At 45.5% G+C, this 24,006-nt stretch overlaps 2 protein-coding genes across 2 annotated transcripts in view; both read left to right on the forward strand.

Annotated features, from left to right (window-relative positions):
* The window catches only part of LOC117354768 (zinc finger protein OZF-like), a 265,018-nt gene extending 245,448 nt beyond the window's left edge, over nucleotides 1-19,570 (forward strand). The window contains exon 3 of the transcript XR_004538243.1: nucleotides 16,700-19,570. The gene's annotated coding sequence lies outside the window, so the exon portion shown is untranslated. The remainder of the gene's footprint in view (nucleotides 1-16,699) is intronic.
* Nucleotides 16,715-17,392, forward strand: LOC117355042 (oocyte zinc finger protein XlCOF15-like). Its single transcript, XM_033932988.1, has one exon. The coding sequence runs from the start codon at nucleotides 16,715-16,717 to the stop codon at nucleotides 17,390-17,392; it is 678 nt and encodes a 225-aa protein (XP_033788879.1).
* Nucleotides 19,571-24,006: the final 4,436 nt, after the last annotated feature.

Below are 24,006 nucleotides of genomic sequence, written 5' to 3' on the forward strand. Positions count from 1 at the left end.
TACCGGGATATAATCTTTTTAGGAAGGACAGAGATGGTCATAAAGGTGGAGGAGTAGCTCTCTATGTAAAGATCAATATCCAAGCGACCGAAATGCAAGGGACCTGGGGAGAGGAAGAAGCGATATGGATTGCTCTGAAAAGAGAAGATGGAACTTCTATCTACGTGGGTGTAGTCTACAGACCTCCGACTCAATCGCAGCAAATTGATAAGGATCTGATTGTGGATATCCAAAAGTTTGGAAGGAAAGAGGAGGTTCTGCTGTTGGGAGATTTCAACCTGCCGGATGCGGACTGGAATGTTCCATCTGCGGAATCGGAAAGAAGTAGGGAGATTGTGGATGCCTTTCAAGAGGCTCTGCTCAGACAAATGGTGACGGAACCCACAAGGGAAAAAGCGATATTGGATCTGGTCCTTACAAATGGAGAGAGTATCTCTAATGTTCGAGTGGGTGCTCACCTGGGAAGTAGCGATCATCAAATGGTTTGGTTTGATATAACGGCTAAAGTGGAGAGCGGCCGCACGTTACTTAAAGTCCTAGATTTCAAATGTATGGACTTTAATGCAATGGGAGAGTACCTGAAGAAAGAGCTGTTAGGATGGGAGGACATAAGAGAAGTGGAAAAACTGGTCTAAGCTGATAGGAGCGATAAAAATGGCTACGGACCTTTATGTGAAGAAAATCAATAAAAACAAGAGAAAAAGGAAGCCGATATGGTTCTCCAAACTAGTGGCGGAGAAAATAAAGGTGAAAGAGTAGGCGTTCGTGAAATATAAAAAAAACCCAAGAAGAGGAGTGCAGAAAGGACTACAGGGTGAAACTGAAAGAAGCCAAGAGAGAGATACGTCTTGCGAAAGCACAGGCGGAAGAACAAATGGCTAAAAATGTAAAAAAGGGAGACAAAAATTTTTTCAGATATATTAGTGAAAGGAGGAAGATGAAAAATGGAATTGCTAAACTAAAAGATGCTGGGAACCGATATCTGGAGAGTGATGAGGAAAAAGCAAATGTGCTAAACAAATACTTCTGTTCTATGTTCACAGAAGAAGATCCTGGAGAAGGACCGAGATTGTCTGGCAAAGTTACACGAGAAAATGGAGTAGATTCTGCGCCGTTCACGGAGGAGAGTGTTTATGAGCAACTTGAAAAACTGAAGGTGGACAAAGCGATGGGACCAGACGGGATCCATCCCAGGATACTAAGGGAGCTCAGAGAAGTTCTGGCGAGTCCTATTAAAGACTTGTTCAACAAATCTCTGGAGACGGGAGTGATTCCTGGGGATTGGAGGAGAGCGGATGTGGTCCCTATTCATAAAAGTGGTCACAGGGATGAAGCAGGAAACTACAGGCCGGAGAGCCTCATTTCAGTTGTTGGAAAAATAATGGAAGTTTTGCTGAAAGAAAGGATTGTGTACTTCCTTGAATCTAATGGGTTACAAGATCCGAGGCAACATGGCTTTACAAAAAGTAAATTGTGTCAAACAAACCTGATTGAATTTTTTGATTGGGTGACCAGAGAGCTGGATCGAGGACATATGCTGGATGTAATTTACTTGGATTTCAGCAAAGCCTTTGATACAGTTCCTCATAAGAGGCTGTTGAACAAACTTGAAGGGCTGAAGTTAGGACCCAAAGTGGTGAACTGGGTCAGAAACTGGCTGTCGGACAGACGCCAGAGGGTGGTGGTTAATGGAAGTCGCTCGAAGGAAGGAAAGGTGACTAGTGGAGTCCCTCAGGGTTCAGTGCTGGGGTCAATCCTGTTCAATATGTTTGTGAGTGACATTGCTGAAGGGTTAGAAGGAAAAGTGTGCCTTTTTGCAGATGATACCAAGATTTGTACCAGAGTAGACACCAAGGAGGGAGTGGAAAACATGAGAAAGGATCTACAAAAGTTAGAGGAATGGTCTTAAATCTGGCAACTAAAATTCAGTGCAAAGAAATGTAGAGTAATGCATTTGGGGATTAATAATTGGAAGGAGCCGTATATGCTGGGAGGGGAAAGGCTGATATGCACGAACGGGTAGAGGGACCTTGTGGTGATAATGTCCAAAGGCGAAAAAACAGTGTGATAAGGCGGTAGCTGCTACCAGAAGGATGCTGGGCTGTATAAAGAGAAGCGTAACCAGTAGAAGAACGAAGTTGTTGATGCCCCTGTACAGGTCGTTGGTGAGGCCCTACTTGGAGTATTGTGTTCAGTTTTGGAGACCGTATCTGGTGAAGGACACAAAAAGACTTGAAGCAGTCCAGAGGAGGGTGACAAAAATGATAGGAGGTTTGCGCCAAAAGACATATGAGGAGAGACTGGAAGCCCTGAATATGTATACCCTAGACTAGAGGAAAGGAGAGATAGGGGTGATATGATTCAGACATTCAAATACTTAAAGGGTATTAATGTAGAACAAAATCTTTTCCAGAGAAAAGAAAATGGTAAAACCAGAGGACATAATTTGAGGTTGAGGGGTGGTAGACTCAAGAGCAATGTTAGGAAATTCTACTTTATGGAGAGGTTGATGGATGCCTAGAATGCGCTCCCGAGAGAGGTGATGGAGAGGAAAATGGTGACAGAGTTCAAAAAAGTGTAGGATGAACACAGAGGATCTAGAATTAGAAAATAATAGTATATATTGAAAAACTAAGGCCAGTACTGGGCAGACTTGCACGGTCTGTGGCTGTTTATGGCCGTTTGGTGGAGGATGGACTGGGGAGGGCTTCAATGGTTGGGAGGGTGTAGATGGGCTGGAGTTTGTTTTAACAGAGACTTCAGTAGTTGGAACCGAAGAACAGTACTGGGCAGAGGTTTGGATTCTTGTCCAGAAATAGCTAAGGAGCAGAAGAAAAAAAAACAACTCAACAAACTTTTAGATTGAATCAGGTTGGGCAGACTAGATGGACCATTCGGGTCTTTATCTGCTGTCATCTATTATGTTACTAATGTTATAATGCCCCTGTATCGCTCCATGGTGCTACTTCATCTGGAGTATTGCATTCAGTTCTGGTCTCCTTATCTCAAGAAAGATATAGCGGCACTAGAAAAGGTTCAAAGAAGAACAACCAAGATGGTAAAGGGGATGGAACTCCTCTCGTATGAGGAAAGACTAGAACAGTTAGGGCTCTTCAGCTTGGAAAAGAGATGGTTGAGGGGAGATATGATTGAAGTCTACAAAATCCTGAGTGGAGTAGAACGGGTACAAGTGGATCGAAAATTAGAAAGACTAGGGGGACACTCGATGAAATAGCAGGGAAATACTTTTAAAACCAATAGGAGGAAATATTTTTTCACTCAGAGAATAGTTAAGCTCTGGACACATTACAGAGGATGTGGTTAGAGCAGTTAATGTAACTGGTTTCCAAAAAGGTTTGGACAAGTTACTTGAAGAAAAGTCCAAAGTGTGCTATTGAGACAGACATGGGGGAAGCCAATGATCCATCTAGCCCAGTATCCCGGTAGCATGGAATGTTGTATCCTGGATTGGCTACTGTTGGAAACAGGATACCGGGCTTAATGGACCTTTGGGCAGCTCTTATGTTCTTATGTGAGTCAAGTCTAGGACAATCGAGCCATTGTGACATCACTGATTAGGTTGGCTCTTATTGGTGGAGTGAGGCATTATGACATCACAATCTCAGCTCTAGAATGTTGCTACTCCCTGGGTTTCTGCATGGTTGGCAACTGTTGGAAACAGGATACCGGGCTTGATGGACCTTTGGGCAGCTCTTATGTTCTTATGTGAGCCAAGTCTAGGACAATCGAGCCATTGTGACATCACTGATTAGGTTGGCTCTTATTGGTGGAGTGAGGCATTATGACATCACAATCTCAGCTCTGGAATGTTGCTACTCCCTGGGTTTCTGCATGGTTGGCAACTGTTGGAAACAGGATACCGGGCTTGATGGACCTTTGGGCAGCTCTTATGTTCTTATGTGAGCCAAGTCTAGGACAATCGAGCCATTGTGACATCACTGATTAGGTTGGCTCTTATTGGTGGAGTGAGGCATTATGACATCACAATCTCAGCTCTGGAATGTTGCTACTCCCTGGGTTTCTGCTTGTTGGCAACTGTTGGAAACAGGAAACTGGGCTTGATGGCCCTTCAGTCTGTCCCAGTATGGCAGTTCTTATGTATCATCTCCAGGATTCTGTTTTGTGACTTTTCGGAGAAGGCTCAGATATGACTGAAATCTTAAAGACTATTTTCCTGATATTTGGCAAGTGTTGAAAGGAAGGGGATCAAGTGAAGGCCCACATTAGGAGAACCTGGCGTGGTCATGACACAAAGGTCTTCTCCTTATTCCACTTGACTATCTTTCCTCTTTCCCCATCTGAAGGGTTAATTTTCCAGCTTGCGGTCTCCCATGCCCCTTATTCATCCCCTGCCTGGTTGTCTCTTCTCATTACTCAGCCTAGCTTACACTATTTGCTTCTCCGAGGATGTCTCTCCTGTTTCCTAAGCCTTGCTGTCTCTCTAGCATATCCATCATGACTCTCTGTCCTTTCTGCATATCTATCCTTCTTCCCCAGCCCGGCTGTCTCTTCCCTAAATGTCTCTCCTGTCTACCCATCCAGGTTATTTTTCCCCCTCTCTTGCAGGTGTCTTCATTTTACCCATTTTGGCTGTCTGTCCTCCGTTCCTCACTTCTTTTCTGCTTAGACAGTCTAGACATCTAGACGGGGCTGCTGGAAAGCCAAGCATGGCCTGGGAAACATCTATTGAATTCTTTCAGATCTCTCCCCCCACCCCCTTTCTTCTTCTAGCTATTCCGGCTGTCCCTCCTTTTAAAGGGGTGTTTATCATCAGTGCTGGATTTGAACTCGCATCTCATAGCAGCTCAGTTCTCGCTCTTCTTGACTCTGTCATTGAAATCAGCATTTCGGTATGGGGCAGCTGGAAAACCAGGCGTGGTCCGGGACTGGGTGATGTGTCTTGCAGTTTCTGCTCTGCTCCTAAACTTCTATTGAATTCTTTCAGATCTCTCCCCCACCCCCTTTCTTCTTCTAGCAATTCCGGCTGTCCCTCCTTCAAAAGGGGTATTTTTCATTAGTGCTGAATTTGAACTCGCATCCCCTAGCAGCTCAGTACTTGCTCTTAGCTCTACCATTGAAATCAGCATTTCGGGACGGGGCAGATAGAAAACCAGGCATGGTCTGGGAATGGGTGATGTGTCTTGCAGTTTCTGCTATGCCCTTAAACATCTATTGAATTCTTTCAGATCTCTCCCCCACCCCCTTTCTTCTTCTAGCAATTCCGGTTGTCCCTCCTTCAAAAGGGGTATTTTTCAACAGTGCTGGATTTGAACTCGCATCCCCTAGCAGCTCAGTACTTGCTCTTAGCTCTGCAATTAAAATCAGCGTTTCGGGACAGGGCAGATGGAAATCCAGGCATGGTCTCGGACTGGGTGATGTGTCTTGCAGTTTCTGCTGTGCCCCTAAACATCTATTGAATTCTTTCAGATCTCTCCCCCACCCCCTTTCTTCTTCTAGCTATTCCGGCTGTCCCTCCTTTTAAAGGGGTGTTTATCATCAGTGCTGGATTTGAACTCGCATCTCATAGCAGCTCAGTTCTCGCTCTTCTTGACTCTGTCATTGAAATCAGCATTTCGGTATGGGGCAGCTGGAAAACCAGGCGTGGTCCGGGACTGGGTGATGTGTCTTGCAGTTTCTGCTGTGCCCCTAAACATCTATTGAATTCTTTCAGATCTCTCCCCCACCCCCTTTCTTCTTCTAGCAATTCCGGCTGTCCCTCCTTCAAAAGGGGTATTTTTCATCAGTGCTGGATTTGAACTCGCTTCCCCTAGCAGCTCAGTACTTGCTCTTAGCTCTGCCTTTGAAATCAGCATTTCGGGACGGGGCAGCTGGAAAACCAGGCGTGGCCTGGGACTGGGTGATGTTGTGCCCCTCCCCTGCATGTCTCTTGTTACCCAGCCTTCCTCTGCAGCGGATGCAGTCACAGTGCAGGAAGGAAGGAAGGCCGGCGAGACACAAAGGCCCTGTGGTGGTGGGAGAGGAGGGCTTCTCAGGTACTGGACAGTGAGGGAGGGAGGTTGGGGCATGCTTTCCTACCAGGGTTGCATGGTCCCTCCAGTGCATGGCTGTTCTCTTGCTTCTCTGCACCTTCCACCACCTCTGCATTGCTCCCTGGGGCTGTCAGAGGGAGCATTGGCCTACAAGTCCCATAGTGCACTGGGACGTGGAGGGCAAACCCTGGAGGGAGTGGGCGAGCATGGGGCTGAGGTTGCAGGAAAGAGGCAACAGCTTTCCCCGGGATTATCCAGAGCTTTTTCTGCATCTCTTTCTGCTCCTCTTCCTCCGAGATTATACAGAGGCTTTTGGGAAATGTGAGGCTTCCATCTCTTTCTCTTTTTGTACAGTCATAAGAATTGCATTTCTGTTTGTCTTGTCCTCTTTACCCCCACTTTTCCCAGCTTATTCTCTGATTTTCTGTTCTGGGAAATGGGCATCTCTGATCTCTTTCTATTTACACAGGATTTCACTTTCTATTTTTCCTCTTCCTCCTTGATTACATTATACACAGAGTTCTTCCTTGATTTTCTTTCTGTTTTGGAAAATATGCACCTCTGATTTCTTTCTATTTTGCACAGCCTAATCAAATTGCATTTCTGTTTCTCTCTTTCCCCATTCTCTAATTTTTTTTCTCTCTTTTTTGAGAAATGAGCATCTCTGATCTCTAGTTTGCAAGTACAGGAAGAAATGCATTTCTCGTTCTCCTCTTTCTCTAAGATTATACAGAGGTTTCCTCTTTCTTCTTTTTCTTTTTTGGTTCGGGGCGTTCTGTGGAGCCCCAGCGCAGACATTTGAAAGTGTGCTGTCACTTTAAGAATCTTCAGGGTGCCCGCACCGCTCATGCGTCAGCTTCCCACAGCTCATGGTACTTCCACTTTCTTTCTTTCCACGGAAGAAGCCCTATGTGTGTTCCAGCTTTGCCTCTACCCCCCCTAAAAAAAAAGCTTCTCTGTTTTGCTGTTTTCTTCAGTCGGGCCTCTGTGCCTTGTCCCTGGACCCGAAGTGACCATGAGCCCCTGCAATCGAAACCGAGTCTCCGGTTCCCTGCATTTCAGCTCATGAGGTACCAAAGACAGAGAGAGGGTGTGGACAAGGCCTCTTGATACCGGCCCCAGCAGCAGCAATTCCTGTAGCCAAGAGCCGCTGACTGTAGAAGCATGGCTCAAGGAGCCTCTTTAGATGATGCCAGGAAACTCCTCGAGCCCCGACAACACCAGGCCCACCCAAAAACTTAAACTATCCTTCCCCTCGCTAAAAGGTATCCTCTATGCGGGGAAGTTGGGCAAATCTTTCTTTTTCAGAATCACAGAGCTCTGGAATAATCTTACTGCCCCACTATGGAATCTGGGCTCCTTCCAATTATTCCGTAAGCACCTGAAAACTAGGCTCTTCACAAAATTGTAATGTTCTCTTCCCCCCTGGACTCAACATCCAACCCCTCTATGCTGCTCCTTCTTTTATTAAACTCTTGTAAACCGTGCCGAGCTCTATAATTATGGAGAGGATGCGGTATATAACCTTAAGGTTTAGTTTAGTTTAGTGTCTGCTTCATCAGGGCTACCACCCTTGGGAGAAGCAAAAATGGGTCTCCTCCTCCAGATCTGCATCAGTGTCCTCTCAGTCATCTTTGTGTTCTAAGTGCCAGTTTGCCGAGACTGGATCTCCATCCCTCCAGCCGGTGTCCTCGAGGTGCACCACCACAGTGGAGTCACGACACCTCCACACCTGCATGAACAGCTTCTGATTTTGTAGACTGAACAGTCTGGGCTTCTGCAGGCACATGCAATGCCAACCCCTGCATTACAACCTCTGTTGCAGCCTTGTCCGAACACATGGAATCTCCAGTAAGAAGCCAATCTTGATCCTCTAGGTGTTGAGGAACATCACCTGACCCTGCTGCTCATTATTGATGGACCTCATGGGTCTCTGGCGTAGACACACATGGGCAACAAGCACAAGGGTCATGGCACACATTTTCTTCTCGAGAACACAGTACATCAACTCGCTCTAGACCAGAGGTGTCAAAGTCCCTCCTTGAGGGCCGCCATCCAGTTGGGTTTTCAGGATTTCCCCAATGAATATGCATGAGATCTATTGGCATACAATGAAGGTAGTGCATGCAAATGGATCTCATGCATATTATAAGAACATAAGAAGTGCCATCTCCGGATCAGACCTACGGTCCATCAAGTCCGGCGATCCGCACACGCGGAGGCCCTCCCAGGTATACACCTAGTATAATTTGTAGTCACCCATATCCTTCTATGCCCCTCATAAGGAGATGTGCATCTAGTTTGCTTTTAAATCCTAGGATGGTCGATTCCGCAATAACCTCGTCGGGGAGAGCATTCCAGGTGTCCACCACTCTCTGCGTGAAGCAGAACTTCCTGATATTCGTCCTGAACTTGTCCCCCCTCAGCTTCATCCCGTGTCCTCTTGTCCATGTCAAATTGGACAATGTAAATAGTTTTTTCTGCTCTATTTTGTCGATTCCTTTCAGTATTTTGAAGGTCTCGATCATATCCCCTCGCAGTCTCCTCTTCTCAAGGGAGAATAATCCCAGTCTCATAAGTCTCATGGTATAATTTGTAGTCACCCATATCCTTCTATGCCCCTCATAAGGAGATGTGCATCTAGTTTGCTTTTAAATCCTAGGACGGTCGATTCCGCAATAACCTCGTCGGGGAGAGCATTCCAGGTGTCCACCACTCTCTGCGTGAAGCAGAACTTCCTGATATTCGTCCTGAACTTGTCCCCCCTCAGCTTCATCCCGTGTCCTCTTGTCCGTGTCAAATTGGACAATGTAAATAGTTTTTTCTGCTCTATTTTGTCGATTCCTTTCAGTATTTTGAAGGTCTCGATCATATCCCCTCGCAGTCTCCTCTTCTCAAGGGAGAATAATCCCAGTCTCATAAGTCGATCCTCATATTCTAGTTTCTCCATACACATTACTAGCTTTGTTGCTCGCCTCTGCACCCTCTCCAGCAATTTTATATCCTTCTTTAGGTTGGGAGACCAGTGTTGGACGCAGTATTCCAAGTGGGGTCTGACCATTGCTCTATAAAGCGGCATTATAACCTTCTCCGATCTACTCGTGATTCCCTTCTTTATCATGCCCAACATTCTATTTGCTTTCTTTGCTGCCACCGCACATTGTGCTGACGGCTTCAGGGTCCTATCTATCGGTACACCCAGGTCCTTTTCTTGTTCGCTCTTACCCAGAGTTGCATCTGACATTCTATACTCGTGTTCCTTATTCTTACTGCCTAAATGCATTACTTTGCATTTCTTCACGTTGAACTTCATTTGCCATTTCTCTGCCCATTTCTCAAACTGATACAAGTCGCTCTGGAGTTCCTCGCTATCTTCCTGTGATCTGATTGCCCGGCATAGCTTTGTGTTGTCTGCAAACTTGATGATCTCACTGGATGTTCCTTCTTCCAGGTCATTGATATAAATATTAAATAGGATCGGCCCAAGTACTGAGCCCTGGGCCACTAGTCACTTTCTCCCAGACAGAGAACTTCCCATTTATGCCCACTCTTTGCTTTCTGTTTTCCAGCCATTTGCCTATCCATCTTTGTATATCTCCCTCTATTCCATGGCTTTGTAGTTTCCTGAGAAGTCTTTCGTGTGGAACTTTGTTGAACGCTTTCTGGAAGTCCAAGTATATTATGTCCACCGGCTTTCCACTATCAATTTGTTCGTTCACAGTCTCAAAAAATTGAAGTAAATTCATTAAACATGATTTCCCTTTCCTGATGCCATGTTGACTGGGTTTCATCAAGTCGTGTGTATCCAAGTGCCGGACTATGCTATCCTTGATGAGTGCTTCAACCATCTTTCCAGGGACAGACGTAAGGCTCACAGGTCTGTAGTTGCCTGGTTCTCCTCTTGATCTTTTTTTGAAAATTGGTGTGATGTTTGCTATCTTCCAGTTGTCCGGTATCTGTCCAGTTCAGATTGTCAGGTTAGCAAGTTTTTGCAATAACTCTCCGATTTCAACCTTCAATTCCTTTAAGACTCTCGGGTGAATTCCATCCGGTCCGGGGGATTTGTCATTTTTAAGTTTGTCAATCTGATAGTATATCTGGTCCAAGTCCACTTCAACTGTGGTGAGGCTGTCTTCTATTACTCCTCTAAACACTTTCACTGCTTCTGGTATTGTTGCGGTATCCTCTTTCGTAAAGATGGACGCAAAGAAGGAATTTAGTTTGTCTGCAATTTGTTTATCTTCCTTGATGTACCCCTTTCTTCCCTGGTCGTCCAGGGGTCCCACTGCCTCTCTTGCGGGTTTTTTCTCCTTCATGTATCTAAAGAAGGGCTTGAAGTTTTTGGCCTCTTGCGCTATTTTTTCCTTATAATCCTTTTTGGCGTCCCTCACCGCCTTGTGACATTTCTTCTGGTCATCTTTATGTTTGTTCCAAGCTTCGGTTGTTTTCATGCGTTTCCATTTTTTGAAAGAGTCTTCTTTTCTTTTATGGCTTCCTTCACCTGTTTGGTAAGCCATGCCAGTTCTCCTTTGCCTTTTGTTCTCCGTTCTTTGGCAAACCGCAGAATGTAGAGATTTTGTGCTTCTGTGATAGTATTTTTCAGTAGAGCCCATGCCTGGTCTACCGTTTCAAGTTTGTCCACCTTTTTCTTGAGTCGTTGTTCTACCATGGCTCTCATGCGATCGTATTTCCCCTTTTTAAAGTTTAAGGTTGTGGTTAAGGTTTTGGTACGTTTCCCTTTCCTGATGTCAAGTTTAAAGTTGATCACATTGTGATCGCTCGTCCCCAGCAGGACCGTGACTTCTACTTCTTTTGTCGGTCCCGTGAGGCCATTTAGGACCAAGTCCAAGGTGGCGTTGCCTCTTGTCGGCTCTTTTACCATTTGTTCCAGGAAGCAATCTCCTAGCGCCTCCAGGAACTTTGCCTCCTTGCCACAGTTGAAGGTTCCTAGTTTCCAGTCTATCCCCGGGAAATTGAAGTCTCCCATTATTATTACATTGCCTGTCTTGCATTCTTGTTTGATTTCCTCTATCATTTCCGAGTCAATTTCCTCCGCCTGTCCTGGGGGACGATAGTAAAGGCCAATTTTTGTGTTTGCGCCGTTTTGACTAGGAATCTTGATCCAGAGGGATTTCAGCTTCTCTTTCATTTCCGTCGTGGCCACTCCAACAGATTCTACTCCTTCCTGAACATATAGGGCAATACCTCCACCTTTCTGCCCTACTCGATCTCTTCTGTATAGCTTGTATCCCTGTAGTACTGTGTCCCAATTGTTTTCTTCATTCCACCAAGTTTCTGTTATGCCAATGATTTCCAATTTGTCCTGTCTTGTTATTGTCTCTAGTTCCCCCATTTTGTTTCCTAGACTTCTAGCATTTGTATACATACATTTGAGTTCTCTTCGTGTTACCTTTTTGGACTTTTTACTCTTGGCTGTCCCTACTGTTTCTTTCACGGTGTCCTTTACCGCTCCTGTGTTGCCTCCCTTGTTTGCTGTGTGGTCGTCCCCACCTGTGTCCAAGTTGTCTCTTCCTGCCTTATCTCCCTTATTTGCTGTGAGGTCGTCCCCTCCTGTGTCCGAGTTGTCCCTTCCTGCCTTATCTCACTTATTTGCTGTGAGGTCGTCCCCTCCTGTGTATGAGTAGTAGCCCTTGGTTTCTTCGTCAGGGCATCCTGTCGTCCGTGCCATCGACTGGTGGTCGACTGTCGGCTTTCCCCTGTCTTTTAGTTTAAAGCCTTCTAAAAGACAGGGGAAAGCCGACAGTCAACCACCAGTCGATGGCACAAACGACAGGAAATCCTGAAAACCTGATTGGATTGTGTCCCTCAAAGAGGGACTTTGACACCCCTGCTCTAGATGTTCTTTTCGAAATTCTTCTTCTTGGCAAATGTCTCATAAGAACATAACATAAGAACATAAGAAGCGCCATCTCCGGATCAGACCTTCGGTCCATCAAGTCCGGCGATCCGCACACGCGGAGGCCCTGCCAGGTATACACCTGGCTTATTTTATAGCCAACCATATCTCTATATGCCTCTCTCAAGGAGATATGCATCTAGTTTGCCCTTGAAGCCTAGGACTGTCGATTCTGCAATAATCTCCCCTGGGAGAGTATTCCAGATGTCAACCACTCTCTGTGTGAAGCAGAACTTCCTGATATTAGTCCTGAACTTGCCCCCCCTTAGCTTCATTTCATGTCCTCTTGTCCGTGTCAAATTGGACATTGTAAATAATCTTCTCTGCTCTATTTTGTCAATTCCTTTCAGTATTTTGAAGGTCTCGATCATATCCCCACGCAGTCTCCTTTTCTCAAGGGAGAACAATCCCAGTGTTTTAAGTCGATCCTCATATTCCAGTTTCTCCATACCCTTCACTAGTTTAGTTGCTCGCCTCTGCACCCTCTCCAGCAGTTTTATATCCTTCTTTAGGTAGGGAGACCAATGTTGGACGCAGTATTCCAAGTGGGGTCTGACCATTGCCCTATAAAGCGGCATTATAACTTTCTCCGATCTACTCGAGATTCCTTTCTTTATCATGCCCAACATTCTATTTGCCTTATTTGCCGCTGCCGCGCATTGTGCCGATGGCTTCAGGGTCCTATCTATCAGTACACCCAGATCCCTTTCTTGTTCACTTTTTCCCAGAGTTGCACCTGACATTCTGTACTCGTATTCCTTATTCTTACTGCCTAAATGCATTACCTTGCATTTCTCCACGTTGAACTTCATCTGCCATTTCTCCGCCCATTTTTCTAACTGACACAAATCGCTCTGGAGTTCCTCACTGTCCTCCTGCGATCTGATTGCCCGGCAGAGTTTTGTGTCGTCTGCAAACTTGATGATCTCACTGGATGTTCCGCTTTCCAAGTCATTGATATAAATATTAAAAAGGATCGGCCCAAGTACCGAGCCCTGGGGTACACCACTAGTCACTTTCTCCCAGTCGGAGAACTTCCCATTTATGCCCACTCTCTGCTTCCTGTTATCCAGCCATTTGCCTATCCATCTTTGTATATCCCCCTCTATGCCATGGCTTTGTAGTTTCCTGAGAAGTCTCCTTGGCGTCCCACTCAACGGCATTTTTCACCAAGGCCTTTATTTACATATCTCTCCGCTCTTCCAGTTTCTTTTCTGGCCTATCAGCAGATGAGTCTTCCAGCCTTCCTTCGGGCTGAAGGTTGCCCCATGAGATCGTCTGTCCTTTATAAGATTTATCAGACAGATGGGGCAGACACTGCCTATCACCATGGAATCTGTAACCCAGCCTCAAGCAGAGCTCCTGGCGGCACTTGACTATACAGTGTAGCCTAAGGACTGTGTAAGAACTCCTCTCCACCGCCTTATGAAGGAGACCTGTTCAAAACCTGCGCTTCCCCGCTTGACATCCCAGTGGCACCACGCAGATTAGATGCTCTCTATTGCATTCAGTCCCGCCCGGGGTTCGACAGACCACAGTTACCACATCAGTCTTTGGTTATAGACTCTGCTCTAAAGAATGCAAGAACCCACGCCAACCCGTCCCGGAGGAGAAGGCAAAATTCTGGATCCATTTGGGTGCAGAGTGTTCCAAGAATCCATGCTGGCTACTAGAATCCTAAATTAGAACTTCTTGACTTACTACCGGAAGTCTCATTGGAACATCTTCCTTCTTACCAGCATCTGGTGGCTGAGTTCTTAGATCCCAGGAAGTGTATGGTGCATTCTCCATTTGAGGCATTTGATGTCAGCTCCCGAACCTCTGGAAATCAAAATGATCAAAGATTTTGACACCCAGTAGACAGGACTTAACAAAGAACTTATTAAGTTTTACTTACTTTAAGCTTTGTTTTTAGGCAGACTTTTTTTGCTATAAATTTTAAAATTTCTTGGTATGTTTAGTTTATTATGTTTTAAGATTATGTATGTACATTTTGTTAACAGTATAGAAATTTCTAAAATAAACTTGGCTTTCTTTCACACCTCATCATCCATCCATGTCGCCCTGTTTTCTCCCCTTCTCCACCCCTCCCTCTTCCTGTGAGATTGCCATCGGAATGCCTTTAAGCTGCCTGTCCAAGTTAGATTGTCAGCTCTTCTGAGCAGGGACTGTCTATAAATGTCAAAACGTACGCCTGTAATATTATAGAAAAGCATCCATGTCGTATCTCTGTGATTTGAGCTTATTAGAGGCTTTGTAAGTTTGTAGTAGGTATTATTATCTCTCTCTTTGGAATTCCAGCACTGTTAATAAGTATATTTTTGAAATCATTTCAATTTACTGCTGTTGACTTGACCTCACTTATTGTATTTCTTTATATTTGGTCTTTTTACTAGGGTTAGGTTGAATTTTTCTTGCTGTATACCGTCTTGGATGAATCTCTTCATAAAGGCAGTTTTGCGCTTTGTTTTATTTCAATATATTAGTTGTAAAATTAGACTCAAACGCTACCACACCATTTTACTCACATTGCAGTGGGAAATGCATTTTTTTCTCTCCACTATTCAATTGCATAAAGAATCTGTTCACTTCTGCTCTGTGATCCCTCGTTCTGTGTCTGCTGGTGTATTGTTTCTGGGTAGGGATTTGTAGCAGTCCAGCCTGTTCTGTTTTTCCATCTGTGCCTCCCAGCAGTGGCGTAGCCGGACAGCCAGTTTGGGGCGGGCCTGAGCCCAAAGTGGGCATCTCTCGCTTCCCCTCCCTTCCCCTCCCTCCCTGCAGCCTCTCTCTTCCACCCAGCCCATGCATCATCTTCAGGTTGCCTGTAGTGGTTTCTACATTCTGCCAGCGCTGACCCAGAAGCGTGTCAAAGAGAAGGATCCAGATCAGCAGCTGGCAAAATATAGGAATCACTGCCTGTAGCTGCTGGGTGGTCAGGCCTGAGCCCAAAGTGGGCATCTCTGTCTCTTTCCCTCCCTCCCTCCCTTCCACCTTCGCAGCCCGTGCAGCCTCTCTCTTTCTCCCCAGCCCATTCGGCTGGTAGTGGCCGCTGGCAACGTATAGGAACCACTGCTGGCAGCCTGTAGCTGCTGGGTGGTCAGGCCTGAACCCAAAGTGGGCATCTCTGTCTCTTTCCCTCGCTCCTCCCCACCCCGCAGCTCATGTAGCATGTAACATGCTGCTGGCACTGACCCGGAGGCCTCTCCTCTGATGCAAAATGCAAACGTGTCAGAGTGAAGGTAACATATAGGAACCACTGCCTGAGCCCAAACTATGTCTCAGCCTCCCAGCATTCTGGTACACGTTGCTTGTTTTTTATTTGCTGTATGTATGCTCGGTGCATTTCGTTCAGGCTCTCGTTCACAGGGTAGGAATAACATGGAAGTAACGTAGCTTTCCTAGCAATGGGTGTATCTTTGTTGTCGGAGAATGTGGTGGTAATTCAGGTTATCTTTACGGTGGCCTGTGAGTTTAGAGATGCCGTTTGGTGTATTAGGTGATGCCTTTGAGATCCATCTGTCCGGGGTGTAGACGCGGGTTGTTACGGAGCTGGGTTTTCACGGCTTTCCTGAAGTTCCAAAGACTGTCTCGTGATCTAATGGATGGAGGGATGATGTGCCTTGATCTGGGTATGTAATGAGAATAAGAGCTTTGTGAGTAGCAAGGGGAAGTGTCCCGATTGTGCTTTGCCATGTTGTTGGGGCGTTTCTCTGTTTTCAGAACTGGAGGTGCAGAATTTCTTACTCTAGTTCTTTGCCCAAAGGGGTTTACTTAAATAAAAATACTTCTTTGTTTTTCTGGGACTCCTGTGAGCCTCCTTTGTATCTCTTCCTGCTCCCCAGATCAGAGCTCTCTGTTGTTCTCTTCAAATTTGTAGAACCCCCTCTTGCTTTGAGGACAAGGATCCTCTGTTTCTCCGACAGCTCCACTCCTGTCTCTTCCTCCTCAAAAGTGATGGTGGACGGGTTCCCTGTTCCAGTTTATACCTTCAGGAAAGTGCAGAAGCCTCAGCAATGCTCTCGCTGCTTCCCACTCCTTTTCCCACATTATAGTGGCTAGCCAAAGACTTTTGTCCCCTTATGATAACTGGGAAAGCAGGAGCCAAAGACAAAGAATTCAAACGGAGTGGTTGGGGGGGTTATACCCGCCACAGTTTCTCTCCACATTGAGTGTCCTCGCACCATTATTTCACCAATCGGTCAAAGTGCAGTATTTTATTAGAACCACTAGAGGTCTCTGCTATCCTATAGACTTAGAGCAACATGCAGTAGAGACTTTATACAACTTTTTAAAACTCTCAACTGGGATTGGTCTCCAGCCGTCTTACAGTACAGTCCAAGTCAGGGATCTCAAAGGCCCTCCTTGAGGGCCGCAATCCAGTCGGGTTTTCAAGATTTCCCCAATGAATATGCATTGAAAGCAGTGCATGCACAGAGATCTCATGCATATTCATTTTGGAAATCCTGAAAACCCGAATTGATTGCGGCCCTCAGGGAGGGACTTTGAGACCCTTGGTCTAAGTTATGCTCTGCTTTTTGTTTTTTTTTAACCAAAATTTTAATATTGTTTGGACAGTTTTTTGGCTTTGAAAAAAATCCTAATCTGTCTCTTCCAGATTCTCCTGCAAGTCCCATGATTTACATGAGGTGTCTAGCAGAGTTAACCTCTTCAGACTCTTCTCATTGCTCTCTTCTTTCTCCTGCCAATGGAATAAATGTGCCCCCTACTCCTTTTCTCACTTCTGCCTTGTTTTTCTCTCTCTCTGCTGTAGGTTGATAGAATCAGCATGGAAGGCGTTGATGGAGATGGTGCTGAAATCTGGAATGTCCAGACCAGCTCTCACTTAAATTCAAAGCAAAAGGGCTCGGTAGAGAGAGAAGCTGATGGATCGAAATGTGTGAGTGACCTCCCAGACAGCACTTCACAGCCAAGCAGTCTAGCTCCAGAGAAATCTTTCAAGTGTCCTGAATGTTATGAATTATTTGAGGATAAGGGGTGTTTAGAAGCCCACCTGGAAACACATACCGGACAAAGGACATTTATCTGTTCTGAATGTGGGAAAAGCTTGAGCTGTGAAGAATATCTTTCATCGCACGAGTGTATGCTGAAAGGAAAAAGATCCTTTATATGTCCTAAATGTGATAAGGTCTTCAGCCCCAAGTCGGACTTTGTACGACACTTGAAAATTCACACGGGAGAGAGGCCTTATCACTGCACGGTGTGTGGAAAGAACTTCGGGCACAAATCTGACTTTATGAGACACCAGAAAATCCACACGGGAGAAGGTGCTCACAAGTGTGCTGAATGTGGGAGGAAATTTAATCAAAGATCAGACTTTGTAATGCATCAGCGCACACACACTGGAGAGAGACCTTTTAGTTGTCCTGAGTGTGGGAAGAGCTTTAATCACAAAGGAACACTGAAGACGCACCAGAGAATCCATGTAGGGACTGAGAACATGTGAAACATAGAAACGTCGAAAATGATGGCAGATTAAGGCCATACGGCCTAACAAGTCTGCCCATCTATACCATCTACTCTCCCTTGCTTTCCCTTAAAGCAGTGGTTCTCAACCCTAGGGGACCCCCAGCCAGTCGGGTTTTCAAGATATCCCTAATGAATATGCATGAGAGAGATTTGCATACCTGTCACTTCCACTATATGCAAATCTCTCTCATTAGGGATATCTTGAAACCCCGACTGGCTGGGTTGAGAACCACTGCCATGCAATCTTCATCTCTACCACCTCCAGCAAGAGTCTGTTCAATGCATCCATCACCCTTTCCGTGAAGAATTTCTTTAGATTACTTGTGAATCTGTCCTCTTTCACCTTCATCCTGTGCCCCCTGGTTACAGAGCTTCTTTTCAATTGAAATAATGAAATGTCTCTATCATATCTTCCCTCTGTCTCCTGCTTCAAGCCCATTGACTGTTTTAGTAGTCGTCCTCTGGACCGACTCCATCCTGTTCATATTATTTGAAGGTACAATCTCTAGAATTATACATAGTATTCCAAATGGGGTCTCGCCAGAGATGGGCAGTGAGGCATTATCGCCATTCCTCTGCCTGTGCACCCGAACATCCTTCTATCTTTTGATGTCTGCCTGGCCACCTTATAATCACTCCCAAATCCTGCTTTTCTTTTGGGCTCAGAGGTATGTCACCCCTTAAAACTATACCTCTCCCTCAGGTTTTTGCAGCCTGCATTTCTTAGCATTAAATCTTAGTCGCCATATTTCAGACCATTCTTCAGGTTTCCTCATGTTACCCACACCCAACCTGGGTGTCATCCACAAAGAGGCAAATCTTACCTGACAGCCCTTCAGCTCTATCGCTTACAGAAATGTTAAAAAGAACGGGCCCAAGAACAGAACCTGACAGGGCTAGTCTCGGTTAGGGCGCTGGTCTTTGACCGGAGGGCCGCCAAGTGAGCGGACCGCTGGTCTGACCCAGCAGTGGCAATTCTTATGTTCACAGCACTGGTAACACATCTTTCCTCAGAGGGAACTCCATTTTCTTCTACCCTCTGTCACCACACTGGTCATCCAGTCAAAGAGTAAAACCATCTCCCTTGGTTTCTGGAATCCATTTGATTCCAGAGCCTCACTCTTTTGTTTAAGAAGCATTTCTGATCATTTACTCACCATAATGGTCAGATGAACAGATCTTTAGTTCCAAAGCTTCTCCTCTTTTCTGTTTGTGGAGAGGGACCACATCCACCCTTCTCCAGTCCCAGCTCTAGAAAAGCACTGAAGAGGTAAAACAGTGGAGCCATTAGAACGTCCTTAATTGTATCAAGTTTAGGAAGAGCATGAACCAGAATTCATACGGGGACAAAGGCACCGAGTGTGGGAAGAGCTTCAAGTGAACAGGGACACTCGAGGCATCAGAGGATCCACACTACGAATGGCAAGAGTTTCAACCAGCGGTCGCATTTCCGAATGCACCAGACCTTATCGATGTGGGTCTTTGGCAAGAGCATTGGCCAGAGGCACCAGAAACTGCATGATGATTACTATGGTAAGGTTTGCCTCTTGTACAGGGAGGTTAACGCTCTGGAACGAGTGGATAACATGAGGAGAAAATCCAGTAAAACTTGAATGTAGCAGATTGCAAGATCAGGGGAGTGCTAGGATTTCTGTCTCCTTTCTCTTCCCTCCCCTCCCCCCTATTTAGCCTTTCTATTTCTCTCTTCTCCAAAGGCTGCACAATGCAGCTCCAGTACCCACAGCAATCATATAAAGTATTCCCAGATCAACCAATCAGATTCCCAGCAACAGGGACAGAACGGAATTAGAAACCCCAGATGCCGAGAAGTAACGCAAAACATTGCACAAACCCCACCAGTGAAAGGACAGCACCGAAAATATTCTAGACCAGTTGGAGAAAGCGAACAATCGCACCCAAAATCTGCATGCTCCAAGAATCTTTCTCTGTCTTACAAAAGGAAAACTCAGACCGTTGGCTAATAAATAGAGACAAAAAAAAAAAAAAAAAAAGCAGACTATGAGCGGCGGAATGAAATACAAGGAATCTACATTTTCAGGGCTGATGTCATTCTCCCTGTTCCTCCTTCCATTCTGTATTTAAAAGCTTGTTAAAACATGTATTGTATTAGTCCAATAAAAGAAGTATCGCCTTATTTTCCTTGGTTTCATTTCCATTTATTAAAGTAGACTAACATGGTAATTGCACAATTTCTCTTTTAAATACAGGGACAAAGTCTCTGCTCTGAAATCAACAGGTCCTAGCGAGACACATTCATCCACTAGAGCTGCGCATTCCACTATGGATAGCAGAAGGAAGTGGAAAATGAGAAATTTTTACCAAATTAGTCCTGCTAAGCTATCAGACAGCACTTCCACTAAGCTCCTAATTGCTAATGTTCTCGACTACCATTCCGAAACCTGAAAAATTCCCAAATCCATCTAGTCATAAGGATTCTGGATAAAGGACTGTATACTTCTATTAAAAATCCAATTTAAAAAAAAAAAAAAATCTTTGTTGTCTGACCATTTTGGTCCTGATCTCTCTACTACATCTTATTTGTTGGTTCCTCCCTCCCCCAAGTCCTTTTCAGGGGTAATTTCTATTTTCTGCTTTTCTCTTTCCATCTTCTTCCCCTCTTATATCTAACTCTAACTCTGATCCTTTTCATTTTTTCTCTATTTCTGTCATCTTCTTCTTTTGGTTTTATTCCTCCGTCCCTCCCCTCCAGTTCTCAGTCTCCATCATCCACCTATTGGATATACTTATGGATAAGTTGATTTCATTTATAAATTACATTAGTGATTTCTATTCCACCAATACCGTGCGGTTCAAGGCAGATTACAAAAGAAGGAATTGAAGAGTAGAGCGAGTCTTGGGATGAGTCTTGAGATGTTAGTTTGTCTTCAAATTGTAATTCTATCCTTCCCTCTTTTTCCTCCCTTCTACATATAAGTTCATGTAAACCTTTTCCTTCTCTACCTATTATTTAAGTTCTTGTAAACCGTGTCGAGCTTCATATTTGTGGAGATGATGCGGTATATAAACTTAAGGTTTAGATTAGATTAGATTAGGATGGTTTTTATTTCTTTTCTGAACGATTTGTAGTCTGGAGTCGTTATCAGTAAATTGGAGACTTGGTAGTCCAGTTTTGCTGCTTGTGTGGCTAGAAGGCCATCGTATAATCGTAAATCAAGGGCAGCTTTAGGACTAAAAGTGACCCAAAAAGTTGCGACCATTTCCTCCGGTTTCAACAATGCTTCTCCTCCATCCTTCCCTCCCATTATCTAGCATTAATCTCCCCCTTTCCCCCTCAATCCCCACCCTTCTCGCCATGTATTTTCAAATGTCCTGTGGCCTGATCTGCAGCCCTTCCCCCCCCCCTCCGTGACTCAACTTCCCGTTTGTTGATGGGTGGGACAAGTCAGTGAAGATAAGTTTGAAGGTACACACTGGGGGGGGGGGAGGAAAGGAGACAGATGCTGAACTACAGTAGGCAGGGGAGAAATGCAGGATTGTACTGCCAATGGGGTTCTGGGGAAATGACGGTGACAGGTCAATTGCGCGCAAGACAATCGTGCGCCGACAAAAATGCGAAGACAACTCAGCGCAAAGACAATCCCATGCGAGACAATTGAGCGCAAGGATGACTCAGCGCAAGACAATTCAGCGTGCCTCCAGATGGCGCCTGCCGAACGAAGGCCACGCGCACGGTTCCCTTGACTTTTTGCGTTTTGCGTTTTCGTTGCTATGGTTACGTTTCCTCCTTCCTTTCGCTGCCTGACTTTGTCCATTAGTTCTTCATCTATAACGAATATTTGTCTTGCGCAGATTTTTCTCGCCTCTGGTGAGAGCGAACGTACTTCCACGTTTCTTCATTTACAGGTATGTTTATATTTTCGGTTCACGCCCACGCGGACCGTCTATTTTAATGTCGCTCCCTTTGCAAGCGATACAAGACTCAGTTGTCAGCGCGCGATTGTGTCTATGAACCCAGAGAAGACAACCCAGGGCTTTTTAAAGGAGAAATTGCTTGACTGATACATAAGATTATCTTTTATTCCTTTAAATCTTTTATTGTATTTTCCATTATGTGATATTTTAAGTATGATTCTGTTGTTATTTGCTGTTATTTTATTGGACTGTAAACCGCTATGATGCCTTTTGGGCCACTTCAGTAGTCTGTCAAACGCAATAATGCTGCCTTTTCCTTCCTAGTTCTCCGTTTCCTCCCTGTGTCTTATTCGTACCAGTATCCTACAGTATTTCCTGTCTTTCCCTCACATTCTAGTCATTGCCTTTCCCATCTTATCTGTTCTCTCTCGCCCATTACTGACCCCAGCTCTTTCTCTCACTCTTTCTTCTCCATCTCCAATCCCTTTATGACCGGTGAGTCTGACCTCAGTACCGGGAAAGATGGTAGAGGCACTGATAAAGGACCACATCATTGAGCACCTTGACGGACACGATCTGATGAGGACCAGCCAGCACGGCTTCAGCAAAGGAAGATCATAGAAACATAGAAGATGACGGCAGATAAGGGCCATAGCCCATCAGGTCTGCCCACTCTACTGACCCACCCCCAAGTCTACTATCCTAGGGATCCCACTCCTGGTGACAGGTTCCCTTGGCTTAACCCTCTAAGGGATCCCACATGGGCATCCCATTTGCTCTTAAATTCTTGCACGCTGTTTGCCTCGATCATCTGCACCGGGAGCTCGTTCCAAGAATCAACCACTCTCTCGGTGAAGAAATATTTCCCGCCCCTGAGTTTGAGCGGATGCCCTCTTATGGCTGAGGGTCCTTTGAGAAAGAGAATCTCTTCTTCCATCTCAATACGGCCGGTAATATACTTAAACGTCTCGATTATGTCTCCTCTCTCCCTACGTTCCTCGAGTGAGTACAGCCGCAAATTTTTCTGCCTTTCCTCGTACGATAGATCCTTGAGCCCCGAGACCATCCTGGTGGCCATCCGTTGCACCGACTCTACTCTCAGCACATCTTTTCGGTAGTGTGGCCTTCAGAATTGCACAGAGTATTCCAAATGAGGCCTCACCATGGTTCTGTATAATGGCATTATGACTTCAGGCTTCCAACTGACGAAACTCCTGCGGATGCAACCTAACAACTGTCTTGCCTTAGATGAAGCCTTCTCCACATGATCAGCAGTTTCCATGTCTGCGCTGATGATCACTCCCAAGTCTCGTTCTGTTGAAGTTCTAGCTAAGGTCTCACCATTCAAGGTGTAAGTTCTGCACGGATTTCTGCTGCCGAGGTGCATGATCTTGCATTTCTTAGCGTTGAAGTCCAGCTGCCAGGTCGAGGACCAAAGCTCCAACAAATGTAGGTCCTGTGTCATACTATCGGGTGAATTGCCATCTCTCACTATATTGCATAGTTTGGCGTCGTCAGCGAATAACGTTACCTTACCTTGAAGCCCCTGAGTTAGGTCACCTATGAATATGTTGAAAAGGAGCGGGTCCAAGACTGAGCCCTGCGGTACTCCACTGGTCACCTCCGATGTTTTAGAGAGGGTACCGTTAACTACCACCCTCTGAAGTCCGCCACTCAGCCAGTCATTGACCCATGTAGTTAGTGTTTCTCCCAGCCCCATTGATTTCATCTTGCTCAACAGCCTGCGATGCGGGACACTATCGAAAGCTTTGCTGAAGTCTAGGTATACGACGTCCACGGATTCTCCCAAGTCTAACTGTTTTGTTACCCAGTCAAAGAAGCTGATGAGATTGGATTGGCAAGACCTACCCTTGGTGAATCCGTGTTGACTGGGATCCCGTAGATTCTCCTCATCCAAGATTGCGTCTGATTTACGTTTGATTAGTGTTTCCATGAGTTTGCATACTATTGACGTGAGATTCACCGGCCTGTAGTTTGCAGCCTCTGCCCTGCAACCCTTTTTGTGCAGTGGAACTACGTTAGCTGTTTTCCAGTCTATGGAGACTCTCCCCGAACTTAGGGAGAGATTGAAGAGTCCTGATAGCGGTTCTGCCAGGACATCACGCAGCTCACTGAGCACCCTGGGGTGTAGATTGTCCGGTCCCATGGCTTTGTTCACCTTGAGTCTTGCCAGTTCGTAGTAGACGTCTCCAGGTGTGAACTCGAAATTCTGAAACGAGTCTTCCACGCTGGGCCTTGCCTGCAACTGCGGACCGTACCCCGGTGCCTCGCAGGTGAAGACTGAGCAGAAGTATTCATTCAGTAGTTCTGCTTTATCGGAATCTGATTCTGCGCAGTTCCCATCTGGTTTTCTAAGGCGTACTATCCCGTCTGTGTTCTTTTTCCTATCACTAATATACCTGAAGAAGGATTTGTCCCCTTTCTTCATGTTCTTTGCCAGAGTCTCTTCCACTTGAAGTTTGGCCTCCCTGACTGTCGTTTTGACTGCTGCAGACCTCGCCCTATGTTCTAGTTTAGCTTCCCTAGTCTCCGTTCGTTTGTAGGAAATAAATGCTTTTTTCTTCTCCTTGACGAGGTGCGAGATTTCTGCGGAGTACCATTGGGGTTTGTTGTTTCTCCGTCGTTTGTGTACTGATTTAATGTAGAGGCTTGTCACTTCATGTATGGTAGATTTCA

This window comes from Geotrypetes seraphini, chromosome 2 (genome assembly GCF_902459505.1).
Source record: "Geotrypetes seraphini chromosome 2, aGeoSer1.1, whole genome shotgun sequence".
Taxonomy (NCBI): Eukaryota; Metazoa; Chordata; class Amphibia; order Gymnophiona; family Dermophiidae; genus Geotrypetes; species Geotrypetes seraphini.

Coding starts and splice junctions, on each gene's coding strand:
- LOC117355042 (XM_033932988.1), top strand. CDS start 16,715: ATGGAAGGCGTTGATGGAGATGGTGCTGAAATCTGGAATGTCCAGACC.